The 20,029-nt window shown below is 36.1% G+C and overlaps 2 protein-coding genes across 4 annotated transcripts; both read right to left on the bottom strand.

Moving 5' to 3' along the window:
• Positions 1 to 733: 733 nt before the first annotated feature.
• Positions 734 to 13,220, bottom strand: LOC117911816. Its single transcript, XM_034826237.1, is given in 6 exon segments — positions 734 to 1,014; positions 2,199 to 2,282; positions 2,385 to 2,897; positions 2,900 to 2,968; positions 2,971 to 3,045; positions 13,148 to 13,220. Coding segments are annotated over 5 exon segments (759 nt in total). The 5' UTR covers positions 3,014 to 3,045; positions 13,148 to 13,220; the 3' UTR covers positions 734 to 964.
• Positions 13,221 to 15,135: 1,915 nt separating this feature from the next.
• On the bottom strand, positions 15,136 to 19,602 carry LOC117911331 (ubiquitin domain-containing protein DSK2b-like). Of its 3 annotated transcripts, none has more exons than XM_034825655.1 (8): positions 19,159 to 19,601; positions 17,594 to 18,388; positions 16,956 to 17,167; positions 16,761 to 16,874; positions 16,406 to 16,464; positions 15,945 to 15,976; positions 15,771 to 15,863; positions 15,136 to 15,648 (listed from the first exon to the last, which is right to left on the bottom strand). In XM_034825655.1, exons 1-8 carry the CDS (start codon positions 19,382 to 19,384, stop codon positions 15,500 to 15,502), a joined length of 1,680 nt encoding a protein of 559 aa, XP_034681546.1. In that variant the 5' UTR covers positions 19,385 to 19,601; the 3' UTR covers positions 15,136 to 15,499. The 3 variants fall into 3 exon arrangements, with proteins under 3 accessions (XP_034681546.1, XP_034681547.1, XP_034681548.1); XM_034825656.1 differs by having other exon boundaries at positions 15,771 to 15,860; XM_034825657.1 differs by lacking the exons at positions 15,136 to 15,648; positions 15,771 to 15,863; positions 15,945 to 15,976 and adding an exon at positions 15,991 to 16,105 and having other exon boundaries at positions 19,159 to 19,602.
• Positions 19,603 to 20,029: the final 427 nt, after the last annotated feature.

The raw sequence follows: 20,029 nt of genomic DNA, 5'->3' as shown, positions 1-20,029 counted from the left end.
ATATTTTTTATAAAAAAAAAAAAATCATACATACTACCATATATTAGTTCCAAATTACAACCAAAAATAGATAAAATGAAAATTGAAAAAAGAGAAGAAAAAAAAACTTATTTAAAGTGTTTTAATTTTTTGAATTAAATAAAAATTTAAATTTCCATTTATAAAAGAGTTTTTGAATTAAAAAATAAAATAAAATAAAAATGACCCTACCAAAATACAAATTTTAGATACATTGAAAAATTTTAGGTGAACATGTTAATAAGATTGATATTTTAAAGTGGGCACAAATGTAAACACTCTTTATATAACCCCAAAGTTTTGGTACTAATTTTGTGTGAGTTGAGAATTTAAAATTATTGATTTCTTAATAAAGTAAAATGAAAATTTATTAAAATAAATTGAAATAAAATTAACAAAAAAAAAATTAATTGACATTAAAAATTATTGATTTCTAAATAAAATTAGGATTCATGTAACTATTATTTATTTTAAACCCTTGCAACTTTAAAACAGATTAAGAAAAGCACATACATATATAGTTTTAATAACTTTTTCCCTTATTCAATGAAAAATACTTCGAAAACTTTTACATTGTACATAGCCGAGAAACTTGTTCTTTATATTTTAATTCCTAAGTAGAATTTTGTTTTGGAAAATAATTGAAAATTGATTTTAAAAAACTATTTCAAAACTTACCAAATAAGCCATAATTAATTCAAAAAGGCTCACAAAATGGTTAAGAAAGAGTTATATTAGTTTATGAACATCCTCATAACAAAAATGAGACAGTGTATCAGCTATAACTAATGGGGAGATGGCCATTGCAGAAAGGCAGGGGAAAAGAAACAAGAAGGAATGGGACTGAACCCACCCACAAGGGCAGGCAGACAAATAAAACCCAGGTTGGTCTGCTCTTCATCATGGTGCCTCACTTCTCTGTATGGTATAGATTGGTGTGAAGAAATCATAGTTTTTCCAGTATGTTCAAAGCTCCAACTCGCTGCAACTCTTTACCTGTACATCTCAGAAAATGACACAGAATGAGAAAGCTGAAGCCTGAACATATGCTTTCCTATTATATCATAACATTGAAAGGTCACTAAAGTTGATTGCAGAAGAGGCATAATACTATTGCTCACATGCTTAATTCAAGACATGGCACAAGGTAAAAACTCCAAGTTCAATAGAATGAAGACAACAAGGACCGACATTAAATTCTATCAACAAGCAGTCTAGCACTGCCAGGGGTTATAGCTGCAGCAGCTGCTGCTGCTACCATAAAAGAAGTGTACAATTATCAATGTTTCACTAATGCTCCATTTAATTGAAGAGTAATTTGTTCATATTAAAAGAACACCTGGAAACTGACAATAGCTATTCCACCCCCAACTGGAGGAAGATTCAAAAGCTTCATTTCGTACACCTCTGCAACTAAACAGGGCAAGTTAATTGGACATAGTTGATCCTTTAGCCTAAACATCGATTCTCTTAAGGCTTCCTAAAAGTCCAAAGGGCATAAACACAACATTCACTGTGTACCTTCAGTGGCCACATCACACAACCCAGATTCGATGATAAATTATGAAAGAAATGGCATCACCATTCTTCCCATTTCACACCTCAGGGCTGTGTTGACTGGCATATGTACTTGTGTTCACAAGTTTAACTTTTGGATATTGCTGTGTTAGTCACCTGGAATCCGTGTTAGACAGATAGTTGTGGTAAAACCATGAATACTATTTGGAAAGACAGAGTATGGATGATTGCTAAATTTGTGGGTGTGCAAGAGCTATGAGAAACAGGTCTACAAAATAAAGATGTTACCTTGACATGTGATACTGACCAAACACACCATGGCTCCAATTAATATGTCATGGGTATTCATTATCACAGTGAAGCAGATATTAACATTCTCTGTAGATGACTTTTTTCTTTTTTTTCTTTTTTCTTTTTGGAGTTAGATGGTGGTTTAGAAGTTTAAAAGCACATATCAGATCATAAAAGCAATTTAATTGTTTCATAAGTACATGATTGTAAAGTTCCACATCAGAAATACCGTAGGAGAAATAAAACTCATTGCTAGACAACAAATATTCCTCCACGCCCCCTTCAACTTCTGGTTGGTCCTCATATGGATATTTCCATTTTATATCTTTTGAAAATTGAAAAGGAAAAATAAAGCCATGAAAACCCAATACCTTCCTCCAGTGAAAGCTGAATTGATCTCCTTTCCAACTTTACAGCATGTCTGCTAAGTTCAATGGAGGATAAGGAGCGAAGCACTATAAAATTCACATAAAACATATGGGAAGAAATATCATAAGAATTTAACTAAGGCAGAATAGAATATCCAAAGGAGACTTTGTTGATTCCAAGAACCTTACTCTGGAGATAATCCTCTTGATTTGATTGGTCTAATTTCTTCAACAATCTCTGCAATTGAAGATTACGTTCTTCCCAATGCTGACTTTTCATTCCCCTTGGATTATCCAAAAAAGGGATAGCAGAAGTAATGGGAGGATAATTGGCTTCTGCTGGGGGTAGCCTATTGCCAGTCTTTCCAAGAGGAGGATCAGTAGGTTTTCTAGATAGCGTGTGCATCAACTGGGTTGTCTCCTCATTGTGGCCAAGTTGCCCCATATGTGGACAATGAGCATTGCTGCTTCGGTTGTCGCAAGTGTTGCTCTTTCTTAGTACTGCTTCAGATTTTCTACGAACATACACGAAATGGCCAGTTGTTGCATCAATTCTGCGAGAGTGGTCTTCAGGGAGACTCACCAAGCACTCAGATGGTGGTCTCTTGATGCCAGAAACCTTAATGGCATTAATAACAGATTCTCTCTCTTTTGGTAATGAAGAGTTTCCCAAACACGTGGGCACCCTGCTTCGATTTTCATTCTGCATCTTGTCTTCTTTACAGTTACCAGAAATTGCATTTCAGAGGCAGGCAAGCCATTTTCAGTATTGCCAGTCCATGTCCAGTGAATTTTGAGTCCATCATTTCTTGAACCATCTGAAGTGGATTCAACTCTCATGAAAGAAGTACTAGAAATTCCAGGGATGCATGGCACAAGATGAGAGATCAAAACAATAGCACTCTAATAACTCCTAGAACTAAGGAGTGAAGTTACTGATATGAATACAAGTTCCTCAAAGTGAATGACCAAAAAAATGCATGCAACAGTACATTTTTCTCTCATATTGGTACCAACATATGATAGTTCCATAAATCAGACATTAAATGCAGATATCCGATGAGTAGTCTTTTGCATGTACTCTATGTCTCAATATGTCAATGGCAGTTGTTTATGCAAGAAAAGTAGTCTCTTGCCTAGGAGCAGGGTGAAGTTCTAGAATGATAGATGGTGTGGGGATGTGCCATTGAAGGAAGCTTTCCCAGATCTTTTTTCTATAGCTTCCTCTAAGGATACTTGGGTGGTTGATATTTGGGATAGTGGTAGTTGGAATCCTAGGTTCTTTAGGCAGTTGAATGATTGGGAGTTAGAGGAAGTAGATAACTTCTTTGGGAGGTAGCATGATTATTCCCCCTCTTCAAATTTTGAGGATATTTTGGTATGGGTGGATACAAAGAACGGCGTCTTTTCAAATAAGTCATCCTACTCTTCCTTGAACAACAAGGGAGTGGATCCTTTCCCCCATGGGATAGTTTGGAATCTGTGGGCCCTAGTTAGAGTAAGCTTCTTAGCTTGGGAGGCAACTTGGACCCAGATTTTGACACAGGATCAGCTCAGGAGGAGGGGTTGGAAGATGCCTAATAGATGCTACATGTGTAAAGAAGAAGACAAAGAAACAAGTAATCATATTCTTCTACACTGCTCGAAAGCTCACATTTTGTGGCAGCTGGTTTTTGCTTTATTTGATGTAAAGCAGGTGATGAACTCTTCGGTAAGAGGGTTGCTTTTGAGTTGAGGAGGCTCCTTTGTTGGTAGAAAAAGGAAAAAGGCTTGGAAAGTAGCTCCTTTGTATATTTTTCAAATAGGAGAGCCTTTGAGAATTGCGAAAGTTTAGACCAAACTTTTAAAAGCTCCTTTTGGTATTTATTTTGGTTAGATTGTACATTGGGGATGGTCCTATATCCTTGCTAGAATTTGTGGATTGGTTAGGTTCTTCTTAGGGTGCAGTTGCTTGTTTTTTGTGTATTCGCACCTTGATTGCTTTGTATGCATCGTGTATACTTTTTCTTTTAATACAATTGCCTTTACTTATCAAAAAAAAGACAAGAAGGATAATACCAACATTCTCAAAAAGATATATAGGAGGGCCCGATTTTCAAGTGGATAAATCTTTGAGTTTCCTAGGTTCTCAAGGTTACCTTCTCTTCCAAGCACTATGATTTTCAAAAAAATATAAAAGCAATTAATATTAAATAGGGACAAATACTGCATCTGGTATGACATCTGCACATCAGATCTCTTAACATTGCCTTGCTTGTCAAGCAGAATTGTTTTGAAAGAAAAATTCTCACTCAGCTAAAAACTGCAACATGAAGATGTAGTTTAAAAGGAAAAAAAAAGACTTCAGGAAAATGCAGTTTAGATAAGGGACTTTTAGCAACATAGTGATCACTTCCATAAGCTTCTAATGGCACTTTTATCATTTTTTTAAGTTCTAGTCTTTAAAAGTATAAAGAAAAGCGACTTTTAGTGGCAGACATGCTTACCCCTAAAGGCTTATGGGCTTTCCAGCTGTTTATTATTCTTTTAACAGCACTGTTATCTTCCATAAAAGTCCCACATGTAAGCCACTTTACTAAATGCACTTTTTTTTTTCCTTTATGACTATATCTTCAAAATATTTTTACCAAACACGAAAAAAATAAAAACTGAAAACAAGATCTATTTGACAGGCCAACTTGGCTGTTAAAAGATATCTAATGTAGATACTTTGCAGTAAGAGGGGTATTTATTTGGTTCATGTATCAATTCGTTTTTTTTTTTTTTCTTCTTTTAACATAAATATGATTTTGGAAGAAAATTCCTTAAAATGAGATATTTATAGCTATAAAGAAAATACAGACTAGACAAATTTGCTGTCTGCAGTATATTGCAGGTTTCAAGTTAAACAAACAAAACAGTATACAACTGCTTTGCAAATGAAAAAAGAAAAAGAGCAGATACACATCTTCAGTTTTTAGGAACAGTCAACCATGCAATGTAATGAAATTACTTCAAAGGTTGAGCAATATAAAATGCATGGGTCCAATCAGAGCCCTTATGACATATTATCTCTGAGTGTACACTTATAAAGCATTTCCTAGATATTCTTTCCTTTGCTAGTTAAAAATCATAGTTCCTATTTTCTGATTCCCATATGAAAAGGCATATTTATGAATTATGATATAAAACTCAACTCAAATTCTTGATAGTGACAAAAGCCAAAACAATATTTAGAAGGAAATGCTTGAGTTTATCATGCAGTCCAATTTGGTAAGTGTAATAAATTGCTATAACCTATAACAGTCTCAGTCTTAGCTCTAACAGTCGCCTTCTCTTGTGCTGATATTTAAGGGACTTAGTTAGAATTAGTTGTAACCATTTCAATTGTACATGTCAGATTTGTCTAGAATTCGCTAGCAAATTTTCTACTGTCATGAGCAATATATATATATTTTAGGCTCTTAGATCAGTGACTCAGTTGCTCATTTTCTCTCTAATTCTGTCTCTCTCTAGCATTCTCTCAGACACTTTACATTTTCTCTGAATCTTATCTTGGTACCAAAGCAGTTGATCCTTAAAGCTCTGCTTCCAAGGCATCCGAAGGTTCCTTATCTTCCACTCTTGCTCATATTCACTGCAATGGTGCTGGTTCAAGTTCAAGCGGCCCTGTTTCAAGTTCAAATGCTCAAGTCATTGCTTCGATTATCCCATCCTTGAATCAAGCATTCACCATCAGGCTTTGATCGCTCGAATTATCTCATATGGCTTACTCATGCTCAACATTGTGATCGCTAATGGACTCAAGGAGATGATCAATAGCTCACAACCCAGTCCACTGAGGTTTCTTGAGAGTTCTGAGATTGTGAATCCTAATCTTCATCTCTAGTAATGACAAAATAGTCTAATGATGTGTTGGATCTATCTGTCCCTAACTAAACGTGTGATGTCTCAAATCATCAATCTCAATTTTACCTTTGAGATTTGAAATGTTCTCAAGACAATCTCCTCTGCCGCATCGAAGACTCAAATAATGCAACTTCGTCAACTTCAAAATATGAAGAAAGGTAGCTTAAGCACGATGGAGTATGTAATGACATACTTCCTCCCATGTAGATATTTTTCACTTTGAACCCAATAAGTTCTCATGACTCTAAATCATTTTTATACATTTAAAAAAAATAGAGAGAGAGAGAGAGTCACAAACTTCTTCTCCTTATTTGATGTGGAATATCACAATCAAACCCTCCCCCCAATGCAAATACAACGTCCTTGTCTTATTTGACAAACATTCCTTATGGGACCAAACAGATAGAGTCTCACATCGGGGTCAAGTATTAACTCTAATACTATTTTTAATGATCCACTTCATCTTATGTAAATATTGTCCGCTCTAGACTCAATAAATACTCATGATTTTAAAATGCATTTACTTTCTTAAAAATAGTCCACTATGTATAGAGTCAAAAGATGGTCAATACTCGCTCCAGAAGGAACTTGTTAACTAAAGTGGGAATCAATAGGGTTACTTTGATTGCTAATGAAGAGATCAAGGATGGGGTGTGTAGAGCTTATCGTACTCTTCTCTTGTAGACAGGATAAGAGATTGAGCATAAGGGGTTTACACTCCAAAGTGTTGGGGGAAGATAGGTCTAAAAGCCTAAAGGTGTCATTTTTAGAGGAAGAAGTTTTTGAAGCTTTTGAGTAGCCTTTCTGGAGATAAAGCTCCAAGCCCAAATGGTTTTACCATGGCTTTTTGGCATTTTTGTTGGGATTTTACCGAGTCAGAGATTATGACTTTCTTCAAAGAGTTCTTCCTTCATGGCACCTTTCAAAAAATTTTAAATTCTACTTTCCTGGTATTGATTCCAAAAAAAATGAGGAGTTAAAGATTTGAAAGACTTTAAACCAATTAGTTTGGTAAGGAGCTTATATAAGTTGTTTACCAAAGTTTTGGCAAATAGGCTTAAGACAGTAATGGAGGAGGTGGTTTTGGATACTCAGCATGCATTTATTTAAGGTAAACAAATCTTGGATGCAATGCTCATTGCTAGTGGGGCTATTGATTCTAGGTTAAACGGCACCATACCCGATCTTGTCTTAAAGATGGATATTGAGAAGGCTTATGATCATGTCAATTGGGATTTTCTTCTAGGAGTCATGCCTAAAATGGGGTTTGGGCAAAGGCGGATAAACTAGTGTATTTCCGCAACAAGCTTTTCCATTCTCATACCCCTTCATGCTTTTTTTTGTAGCTCTAGGGGCTTGAGGCAAGGTGACCCGATATCCCCTTATCTATTCATTTTTTCCATAGAGGCTCATAGCCAATTCTTTTTCAAAGCCAAAAGTGGTAGCTTCATCTCTAGGTTTAAGGTAGGAAGAAGCAGTGGAAAATGGATGAATGTGTCTCATCTTTTGTTTGTCAACGACACCCTAATCTTTTACAGGGCCAACAGTGATCAACTGAGATATCTGAGTTGGGTGTTTATGTGGTTTGAGGTGGTCTTTGGGTTAATAGTAAATATGGATAAAAGTGAGGTAATTCTTGTAAGGGAGATTGAGATAGTGGAGAATGTTGTTTCGGTGTTGGGGTGTAAAGTAGGGAAGCTACCACTTCCTACTTGGGTTGTTCGATAACTTTGGATTGCTCCATTCCCAAGCCTTGGATCGATAGGGTACATGAAATCCTATCCTAGGCTTCTCTAGATCAAAGCACAACAGAAAACTTGGTTTCAAAAACCAATATAGATATCATATGTCATGAGAAAGTGTCATTCTTGTAATTTGGATGTTTCCAGGATCAATTCATGTTAGTGTAGAAAGATCCAACACCATAGCAAATCCCATAAACATCATGATCTTCCACCCGATGACTCCTCCTCAAGTCTAAGCACTAAGATGGTGGAGATCTCAAGGCTGGAAGTTAGGGTTCTCTCTCTAGATTATAGAGAGAGAATGATAAGACTAAACTTCATAAGAAACCCTAACCCCTAAGAGGGGTATTTATAGGCTTCTTACTGAGGTTAAGTGATTTGAGTCCACCAAAGGCTTAGGTCACTTAATTTAAGTGAAAAAGGTTACTAATTGATTAATTAACCTAGTAAAACTTCAATTAATTAATTAGTCCAATTCAGAGACATCGTTCAATGCAACCTTACATAATTACCAAAACGCTCTTATACATATAAGTGAACTCAAAATCCATCTAACTCTCATAAACTGTGTCACCAAGAAATATAAATTCAAGCAGGAACTACCAGGACCCATAGGATAATACTGGTTTCCTCATAATCCAATTTTGAAGTTGACTCAACATTCCACTACAGAGAATCTATAACACTCTAGTACCCTATGTATGTTACAACGAGACACCAAGTGCTCGAGTTCGTGACCTGCTATCCACTCTATACAGTCTCCCTATGAACTAGTTATTAGTCTAATAACATGAAAGCTATTATTCTTTCAAGAGTACCTCTACAATTCTTGAGTTACAGATCCTCCTATTATGTGACCAAATGACATTCTAGTTCACTAAGGGTATATGTCAAATTCTACTAAAGGAATTACTACGGACCCACAAATCTTATAATCACACGTCCTTAGGATCACCTAAGGGGATACACTATCTCAAAGTTCATGAGATATCATGATGTCTTTATTGAGAATACTTGTTACTACTGACTTCCATCAACAATGACCTAATCCATAAGAAATATATGATCAACTTACAATCTCACCCATAGGTCAACGTTATTACTAACTTCTACATAAGTTTAATATTCTCCCAAGGTTGAGAAATAGTACAGTACAACACAGCTTGGTAAAATTATGACTACCTAATAACCTTATGTCATAATTCACCATAGGTTGGTCCAATGTGTAACCATACACACTAGTGCACTCATCATTGGAAATTCATCTCGATGATCAAGACCAGTCATCCCTCCAATTAGGAGGCAACGCACTACAACCTCAAATGGATTGCTTAAGTCCACAAACCGGTTGTGGGCAAATCATCTACTTGCAAAGAACCCATGATTTGGATCTTTTGTATAACTCCTAATGCATCCAAATCATATACAATGCAAAAGATATTAGGTCAAAATGCTCATAGAGTATAAAGCATGAAATAAAGATATAGAAAAGTGAACCTGGAATATCATCAAATGAATAATAAATTCCAAATTTGCTACATCATATCATACTTTTAAGGGCTTTATCCTAACAAAGTCTTTCTTTGGGTGCCTCTTTTAAATCTTCCAAGATGGTGTGGGATGCAAGGGAAGAGAGATTCAGAAAAAAATTAACAATGTGGAAGAGACAATACTTTTCTAAGAGCGGGAGGCTTACTTTGATCAAAAGCACCAAGTCTCCCGATTTATTTCATGTCTCTTTTTGTTATTCCTAGAAAAGTGAGTTCAAGACTCGAAAAGATTCAAAGGGATTTTTTATGAGGCGGCGGAGCCCTAGAGAAAAAGCCTTATTTGGTGAATTCGAATTCAGTTTGTGTAGATAAGAAGGAAGGAGGCCTTGGAATTCATAACCTTGTGGCACTAAACAAAGCCTTGCTTGGGAAGTGGAGTTGGAGACTTGCAAAAGAAAGGGAGCCCCTTTGGAAACAAGTCATCATTGGGAAGTTTGAAGAAGAGGAAGGGGGGTGATATTCAAAAGAAGTGAGAGGAGGTTATGGTGTGGGGGTGTGGAAAGCCATTAGAAATGAATGGGAGGATATAATAAGTAGATCTCACTTTATAGTTGGGAACGGGAGAAGAGTTAAGTTCTAGAAAGACTTGTGATGCAAGAACCAAACTTTGAAAGAAGTTTTCCCTAACTTATTTTTTTTGGTAGTAAATAAAGATGGTTAGGTGTTAGAAGCATGGGAGGAGGGTGGGGATTTGGGTAGCTAGAGCCCTCACTTTTCAAAACATCTTAATGATTGGGAGATGGGAGAAGTGGAGACTTTTTTTCATAAACTACAACCCCTGGTTGTTAGAAGAGAAATGGAGGACATTTTGGGTTGGAGAGAAAGAAAGAATGGCAAATTTTCAGTTAGATCTCTTTATTGCTCCTACACTTGATCTTCTAGAGATCCTTGTCCATTAGTATTATTTAGAGGTCTTGGGCTAATTTTTATGCCTAGGAAGCATCTTGGAGCAGACTTTTGACTCTTGACCAGCTGAAAATAAGGGGATGGAATATCCTGAATAGGTGTTAATTGTGCAAAAAAAGATGAGGAAACCATTGATCACCTACTCCTGTTTTGTGACTAGGTTAGAATGTTGTGGAACTTGATTGATTCCCTTTTTGGTGTGCAATGGGTTATGCATTCCTCAGTTATAAGGAATTTGTTATGTTGACACGGATCTTTTATGGGTAAAAATCAGTAGAAAACTTGGGGGGTTGCCCCCTTATGCTTAATGTAGACTATTTGGAAGGAAAGGAATAGAAGAGCTTTCAATGATGTCAAGCGTTCCAACCAAGCAATTAAATCTGTTTGCATGAATACTTTTGTGAATTGGGCTATGGTGTATATAGAGGATCACACGTTGTCTTTAATTGATTTTGTAGATTGGTTGTTTGTCAAGTAAGGGGAAGGATTTTTTCTTTCCTTATTGCATAGTTTTTTTTTGGGCGTTGTTTGTATACTTCGTGTGTACTTGTTTTGCCATCTTTTATGCGTTTCTAATTCAAGCCCTTTTATTACCTATCAAAAAAAATGTATAGTGTCAAAAATTTCTTCTTCTAACTAATGTGGGATATCACAATGTGGTATTTTTTTAAAATCAAAAAAAGGAAACACCAAAAACCAATGCCCTCAAAGTATACAGGGAGTATACACACCGCCTTCCCTTACTAAGAGCCTATCTGGTCTAAAAAACTTACAAGAGAAGAAGGGTTCAAAAATAAGGAAACTCTAACCCAAGACCAATGATTACATACAAAAGAATATTTCAATCTTTGAAGCGAAAACTCCTCATTCCCGAAAGCTAATCTATTCCTCTCCTTCCAGATTGACCATAATAAACATAAAGGAGCCATTTGCCAAGCCCTCTTGCGCCTTTTCCCCACAAACACTCCATTCCATCCAAGAAGAGTTTCCTTCACTGTACACGAAAGAGTCCAAGACACACCAAAAAGGGAGAAAAGAAGGTTCCACAAGACCCGCGTCTTAACACAATGAAGTAAGAGGTGATCCACTGTTTTTGCTTCAGATAGACAAAGAAAGCACTTGTTTTCCAAAGAGAACCCCCTCCTTTGAAGTTGCTCCAAAGTTAAGACTTTACCCTAGGAAGCTTCCCAAGCAAAGAAAGCTACCTTTGGAGGCACTCTTACCCTCCAAATACTTTCGCTAGGGAATATAGAAGAACCCCCACGCTCCAAAATAGAATAAAGAGACTTAACTAAAAAAACGCCACCATTTGAAACTGTCCAGATCACTCTATCTTCCTCCTCCCTTTGTACTCAAAAGGCTTGGATCTTATGCAACAAAAGCTCCACCATCTCGATCTCCCAATCATTAAACGCCCTTGCAAAGAGAGGAGTCCAGCCATCCCCATCTCCAGCGGGGTACCAAACCTCCAAAACCCAAGCATTCTTAGACAAGGAGATGTGGTATTTTTAAGCATCATTTGTGTTTGTTCAACTTTGTTTCCTCTTCCAAAATTTGTGAGCCTTCCTCTTTTTGTGAGGCCATTAAGTCGACTGAATAGCAATAGGCTATGGCACTTGAGTAGAAGGCTCTTATCAAGAATAATACTTGGATTTGGTTCCCCTCATGTCCTAATCAGAGTGTCATTGAATGTAAGTGGTTGTATAGGTTGAAATACAAGCCTGAGAGTAGTATCAAATGGTATAAAGCTCAATTGGTGACTATAGGGTTTCATCAAACTCTTGGTGTTGATAACTTTGAAATGTTTAGTCCTGTTGTGAAGCCCACTACCATTCGGGTTGTTCTTACTTTGGCTCTAATAGTCAACTTCTCTAATGCTGATATTTCAGGGATTTAGTTAGAATTAATTGTACCCATTTCATTTGTACACATAAGATTTTAGCAGAATTCACTAGAAATTTCTCCGATGTAATGAGCTATATATGTATATGTGTTCGAGCTCTCAAACCAGTAACTGAGTTGATCATTTGCTCTCAAACTCTGTCCCTCATTAGCATTCTCCCAAACACTTTACATTTGAATCTTATCTCAATCACACTACCAACAGGACAATATGGAAGTTGCAATGCTCCAGCCAGCAACTTTAACCCCATCCTTAGCTATAAAATCCAACTTGAACAAGTTTGAGTCACACTTCCAGATTGCCACAAACCCAAAAAATACCCCCATTTTCGTTTCAAAGACCATCATCTTCTGCAATTCTAGCAAGCGAACTAAGCTTGATACTCTGAGTTTGTGATGGATATGCAACGCAAAAGCATCAACCGCTAGAGCATACCTTCTTCTGTCTCAGAAATTAATCAACTTTATAACCAATTTATAAGTTTACTCAATTCCTTCTTATCCTCACTCTGAACCAATGATTGGACCCAATACTACAATGCCCAAAAAGAGCAACCCAAATCCAGAATACTCCAATTACCCACAAAGTAATCAATTTCCCAAAATCAGAAACATGGGTTCAGTTTATTATTAACAAATAAGCAGGACCCATCCAAACAATAGCTACAAACTTGTCAAAATCAATACATACAATAAAAATTCACTACAAAAAAAGACAAAGGGAAAAAGAAAAAGCGGTAAAAAAAATCACTATCCAGAAAAAGAAGGGAGAAAGCAAACAAGAATCACCTTCATTCCCGTCAAATCAACAGGAACAAAAATTAATTTTATCACCAACAATCTCCCATTGAAGCATAAACAAGCAACAAATTTGCATTCATGGATGCATGAACCAAATGGCGAAGAAAAGAACAAAAAAATGGGATTTCGAAACAAGGCAGAGGGGAAGGAGAATGGTTACCTTAGAGAACAACGAAGGCGTCCTGGAAGCTTAAAGCTCCAGAGAGAGAGAAGGGCTTCCTCCCTCACCGAAGTCAATCGTATGCCATTTTTATCTGGTTTTGATTGTGGAGTGAAAAGTTAATAAATTTGCACACTGGTCCCTGTAGTTCAGGAAAACACGTATAAGCCCATGATTTTTAAAGACTCTGACATTTTGCCCCAGAGATTCCGCTTCCATAGCACGTGGAGTAAGAATTTCAATCCTTATCAAAGCCCGTGTGGAAGACTTTCCTGTTCGGCTTGCGTCCAATTCATAATTTTCAGAACATAATGTTAATATCATAAAATTTTTCTTGAATATTAAATAATTTCTTTAATAAAACCGATTATAATTTATTTTTATTTTATTTTTATAATCGAGCAACCTTTCATATGATCAAGCCCTTAATACTCTTCATGGGATCCAAACCTGCCCGTGCCTACACTAATAAAGTCAATTAGAACTTGGGTAAGAAGTAATATTTTTTAATTTGAATAATAACCATTCTTTTTAATTTCATATATTTTTTTATTAAAATTAATCAAATATAAATAAAAACTCAAATTAATTTTAAAACATAACCTTCTAACATTTCAAAAGCCAATTCAAAAAGAGTAAAAAATCGTTTGACTATATTTGATTCCAAAAAATATTAAGAAAAAAAAATTGCTCATCATTTTATTAGGAAAAATAAGAAAAAAAATCAAATATAATAAAATATAATAAGAAGCTTATATATTTATAAATTATTTAATATTCATATAAAATAATTAAATAAAAACGAATTTAAAATAAAATATTAAAATAATTAAATAAAAATAAATTTAAAATAAAATATAAAGTAAGTTATTGATTTTTAATTTTTAAATCCTCTTTATTTTTCATCTTTGACTTTTCAAGGATTCAAACATAATCTTTACATGTCTTGGCACAACCTCTATCATCATGGCATGGGTCATTACAAGTATCGTGGCCCTCTATCATCATGTCACGTGTCTTGGCCATGAAGATTAAAGTGCTAATAGATGTAACATCTTTCTTTATTCTTTATGATATTGATGTTGCCACTCGCTGACAAATTATTTCTTGAGAAACTATTAGAATGATTGTAACTCCTTCGGCATTTCATGAATTTGCAAATGCATTTCTTTTTTGTTAACAAGAGTCCCTCATCTTACGGGCACCAACCAATAAATCGCAACTGCTAGCAAAGCCAAATGATGATCTAGTGGCTCTCTCGCGAGGCATTTTATCAGAAAGGCTCCAACAACCTAAGGGTCTTCTCGAATACATTGGATGGTGAATAAGCCAATGTAGAGAGTAAGGTGGTGTTTATTTTTTTACTTAATTTTAAATAGAACCTTAATGATTAATAATGTTAAATATTAGATTGTTTGTTTTTATAGTATTTTATTTCTATTAAGTATTAAAAAGTAAAATAAACCAATATGTTATTTTTTCTATTTAAAAAAAATTATATATTTTGACTTTTTATATTTAGTAAAAAGTTTATAATAAGTCATGAAAAAGTAGAAAAACAAACAACCTAAATTCTAAAACTAAATTGCTTTCGTCAAAAAGCCAAAAAAACAAACACCACCTAATGCAGTAGAATGGTTTAGTAAAAACCAATGCAAGGCCAATGCAAGACCATTAACCAAATTCTTTCAGAGAAAGGGAAACTGAAAACTGCAAGTGGTTTAGGAGAGACTTGCATGACCACCCTAATCAGATTATATGTATGTACATATACGAGACTCACAATGAACACCAAAATCATTAATTTCAAAAACAACTGATCACAACTTGCTGTTGAAAACGTGTTTATGCCTATATACTGAGTCAGGCATATCCAGATGAATAGAAGTCCTGTTAAAATCCTTTGCCCTACTGCATTTTTCTTCTCCAACAGTGATTCACACCACCCAAATATTCCCAATAACTTCCACCAGTTGAAAATTAACAAATAAAAAAGAAACTAACACAAAGCATGTCCATAAACATGGTTAGTTCTCATAAATTCTCAAACATTTGAAAGAAAAATACTTAAGAATGTGTATGTACATGAGCAGAGAGAGAGAGAGAGAGAGAGAGAGGAAGGGAGGTTGGGGCAGAGAGATAAGAGGGGGCACCAAAATAGTCCAGTAATGCATAAGCCTATATCAACAAGTTCACAGCTCTATCATAGCGTGTACTTGCTTATTCACATTTCCAAAATGGAACCCGAAAGTGCCAGCACCTCTCATGTCATAGACACCGCACCCAATTTGGCTAATCTTACATGTCCACATGAGAGTCCTCCATTAATTATAAAAACAGAATGCAATAAATTTATTGGCCAGGATTACCCAGGAGACGTTCCACCGCAGCATGAACATTCCCAGAAGTAGCCCGCAGTGCCCTGATGTTCTCTTGAGTGTCAAAAAAACCCATTTCTTGAAGTTGTGACAATTGAGTCGCATAGAGTTGTTCAGGTGGTACTACAGGTAAAAAATGAAAGATAAAATTTCACTAATGAGCTGAAACATGCATCTATCATCAAGAGAAGAAATTTATATTTAAAAAAAAAAAAAACAAAAACAAAAAGGTAGAGAAATGTAACCATCAGGCGTATTTGGAACATTCAAGCTCCCAGCTCCAAGCCCACCAAACATGTTCATCAACAAGTCCAACCCAATATTATTGGGTGTTCCTGCTATTTGCAAAAATATTACACAATCATGCAGAAAAAAAAAATACTGAAACAATAAATTGGATTTCAAGTTTTCTTATATACCTGTAGTCCCACCACCAGTCTGACCTGGTTCCCTGCAAGAGAGCAGTAAAAAAATGACAATTAACCCAATCAACAGTAACCATTGCTGAGAACTCGTACACATAAGAGTGTGTTTAAATCCCATAGTCATGGTTTTTCACATAGCATTTGCACATTTAGAGCTACAATGGTCAACAAAATAAAACAGAAATGAGGTCTGATTCCATAATGACCCTGCTTTGAAGCGTGCTAACAGTATTGTACAAAATCAGAATGAACTCTTATGTCAACCAAAATAGATATCAACTTCTAATAAGGCATCAAGATGCTTTAATTAATCATCTGAATTTCTATTTTCTACATTTTGCCAAGTAATGGTGGCAAAAGAGCACAGCACCCATCAAAACCTAAGAGCAAGTAGAACTATTGACAATTCAATATCCCACCACCAAATTAAATAAGTCAGAAATATGCAGACTTACTGGGTTGATTGCTGCCGATTAAGTTGAGAGAGAAGTGACTGCTGCAAAGACATCATTTGCTGCAAGAGGGAAAAGGGAGAAAAGGAAGGGTCAAACAAAGGAAACTTACAATTCACCTCCACCTTACGAAAAACACTCTAGAAGCAATTCACTTAGTTCAAATAATTCCACAAACAATAGCCAAAAATTTTTATGCTTGTCCATGGAGATTAAAGCTTGACATTGCAAGCATGATAGAGGAATCAACTATTAATCAACATCATGCTCCCAATATAAAACCCACACAAATTCATCAATGATGTTTGTCCTGCACATACACTAAAGACACACAAATCAACTGCTTAAAGTGATGTACCTGCATTGTCTCAGGGGAAGTTAACTGACGAAGAAGTTCTGGGTTTTGCATTATTTCTCTTAATTGAGGATTCATATCAAGCATACCACGCAGTTGTGGGTTGAAGTTGAGAATCTGAAATCAAGAAATGATGTCACACAACATCAGAGAAACAAGCATATAACCATCTGTTCAGTTAACATGATATTAGCATACCTGATTCATATACTGGGGGTTGGAAAGTAGGCTTTGCATCATCTGGGACACAGCTGGGTTTTGCAACAACTGATTAAATAAGGTAGCATCTGGCATGCCATTAAGCATGCGTTCCATCTCTGGGAGACCAAGCCCTCCCAAACCAGCAACACTTGGAGCCCTTGCATCCCCAGCAGGAATTGACCTCGCAGTATTGTTTGTCTGGGCACCACCTAAATCACAATTAATTGAAACATTACCACTAGCATTTTATTAAGAATAATAGCAACAGTGATTAAAAACAAAGAAATATTGTGCTTGGAAAATTATAGCTGAGAACAAACAGTAACACAAAAGTCAAGAATTCTTTACATGTCCATCAACCATGAGGGGTAACCTCCAAATAATTAATATAATTTCAGGTGCTGCATGATGAGATGTGCATCTCATAGTGAGATCAGATAGGTCCCTTTCAACTTAACATATCTAAAAATAAGTATTAATGTTATCTATATTTCAAAAATTACCAATTGGTTTCCAGTTCACTATGTTTTTTTCTTTTCCATTAGTAACTAGAAAGAAGAAATAAAGAATTAAAAATAAGAAAAGAATCTGACAGTATGGTGTACATCCACAAGTAAGATCCAATGAAGTCTTACCAGCACTCCAAGGATTAGGAAGTGGGTTAGTATTTGGAGCAGTAAGCCCGGCCGTTGCTTCAGCACCAGTGGTAGAAGGGTTGTTAGACCCATCTCTGGCTTGGGCCCCACCTTGATTCCCTAAAAGGGCCGCAAATGGGTTTGAACCCAAAGTGTTTCCACTGTCACCAGACATTGTCGTAGCATTAAGAAATGGTTCCTGAACATTTTCATACATACGCCTGAGCATGTTGAATCCCTCAGGAGAAGATTCAATGTTACTCATTGCCCTATCTGTGTTTCGCATCATCTCACGCATCAGCTCAGGGTTCCTTGCAGCCTCCAAGGTCTGCCGGAGGATGCCAGTATCATTAAGTATATGTGCCAGCTCAGGATTTCGGTCAATGATCTCGCGCATTTGAGGGTTATTCATAATCAAGCTGCGCATTAGGTCAGGATTATTCATTAAGTTCTGAATGGCAGGCATATTCATTATTTCCCTCATCATATTGGGGTTCTGAGTCAATTGCTGCTGCACTTGCTCAAATTCAGGAAATCCAGCTCCAAACAACCCAGATGCTCCAGTACCACCCAAACCACCCAGACCAAGTCCAGGAAATAAAGGTGACCTCATGCCAGCAGCTCCAATGCCCCCACTTTCATCGGAACTAGCACCCTGTCTGACACCTGAACCTGGAGGAAGAGGACTTCCAGCAGTAGCAGCGGTAGTAGCAGAAGCAGTACCACCAGTCACAGGTGTTGACGCAGCTGGGGCAAAACCCCGAACCATGTGAACAGTGTGATCTGCCTGCAAACCTTCAACCACAGAAAAGAGAGAAAAATAAAACGATTAATGGTCTACCACAGCAAAAAGACCAGAAAGAGTATTGATAACCATTATAATGACACCCTTTGGAATTGCAACCATGGAAAAGGTTAGAAAAAATATCAAGCATGGCTTACATCAAACTGGCATGCCTAGTAACACATATGTGGAATTTGGTGTAATAATGTATCCAAAATTTTCTTATTTGGTATATCTTGAAAATTAGGAAAGAAAATCAAATACACTAAAATATTACAAATTTTAAAATTTTTCATTCGTAGTAAAACCCATCTTTTACTTCCCCTTGAGCTTTTATTTTCTTTCATTTTTCTCTATTTTCTTTCCCTTTTAGTTTCCTAAATTTTCTGACATGGAATCCTTAAATACTACCCAACAACCAAAAGAAAACTGAAAACAGATCACTAAAGCTTCAAAAACTGGATAAAACCACCACTTGTAAGTAGAAATACAAACACATAATAAAGACAAAATTACTATCCATGAAATTATAAAAAAAAAAAAAAAACTATAAACATGTATAATAAAATCCTGCAACATGTGTAAATCTCCGAAGCAGACCAGAGAGGATATACACACTTTTTTATGAAAGAAGAAACAAATCATCCAATTAAATCAAACTCATCATATTCACTTCCCAGGTCAATTTCACCCTACGAAATCAAACTCCCATAAAATTAAAAAAGAAAAAAAATTTCCCAAAATCAAACCACGTATACGGGAGAGTACAACGACGGCGTACCATAGCTCTCTAGGGTTTGGTCATCTTTCAAGATCCGACCCTTATAAATCAACCGCTGCTGATCAGATGGAACATCGCAGTTCTGCGCCAGAAGAGCCTTGAAAGCCCCAACCGTCGATTCAAGGCAGGTCCGGACTGAGAATTTGGAGCCGTTGGAGCATCGAATGTTGACAATGACTCCTTCACCACCCACGCTTGAGTCCCTCGAATCGCCCTCGTCACCCATATAGATCGATCCACCAACACACCAAACCCTAACCCTAACCCTAGAGTAATCAAATCAAATCCAAATCCCTAATAAAACTTTCGAATGTGAGATGATCAGAATACTAGATTCTATTTTTTATGGAACGAAAAATTAAAATAAAAATCACGAAAAAAAAATATTGAGAAGTTTGTAGAAAACAAAAAAAAACAAAAAAAGGGAAATTAATCGAGAGAGAGGGAGAGAGAGGAAGAGTTGCCAGAGGAACGGAGAGATGGTGAGGTCATACTCATATTCTGAATTCGGCTTTGGGTTCGAATAGGGTTGTGCCACGTATGGGAAAACAAGGGTACTTTTGTCAGTTAAAAGGGCTAATTACTTTGCTACCCTTGGTTTTTTGGGAAAATAGTGATTGGGCTCATGTGGGCCGGGTATCATGGGAGAATTATTGGGCTTGGGCCAGGGTTGTCTATCGTAAAAATTTGGTAATGTAATTAATATCAAATTAAATCCAAATTCTGATTCTTTATTTCTACTTATGGTTCTTAAAAAATAAAGGTTTGTTTGGTAACTATTTTCGAAAACGGTTTTTTATTCTCCAAAACAAAAAAAAACACGTTTAATAACAATAAACTGTTTTTTATTTTCTCTTCTTAAGAACAAAAA

The sequence above is a fragment of the Vitis riparia genome, chromosome 3, assembly GCF_004353265.1.
Source record: "Vitis riparia cultivar Riparia Gloire de Montpellier isolate 1030 chromosome 3, EGFV_Vit.rip_1.0, whole genome shotgun sequence".
NCBI lineage: Eukaryota > Viridiplantae > Streptophyta > Magnoliopsida > Vitales > Vitaceae > Vitis > Vitis riparia.
Note: the sequence above shows the minus strand (reverse complement) of the source record. Positions and strands in the feature narration are given on the sequence as shown.

Bases quoted from the DNA above. Each gene is read 5' to 3' on its own strand.
- LOC117911331 (XM_034825655.1), bottom strand. From the start codon at position 19,384: ATGGGTGACGAGGGCGATTCGAGGGACTCAAGCGTGGGTGGTGAAGGA. The intron at 18,389-19,158 runs GTACGCCGTCGT...CTGTGGTTGAAG, and splicing joins CCAAACCCTAGAGAGCTATG to GTTTGCAGGCAGATCACACT. The intron at 15,977-16,405 runs GTAAGTCTGCAT...GCTCTCTTGCAG, and splicing joins AATCGGCAGCAATCAACCCA to GGAACCAGGTCAGACTGGTG.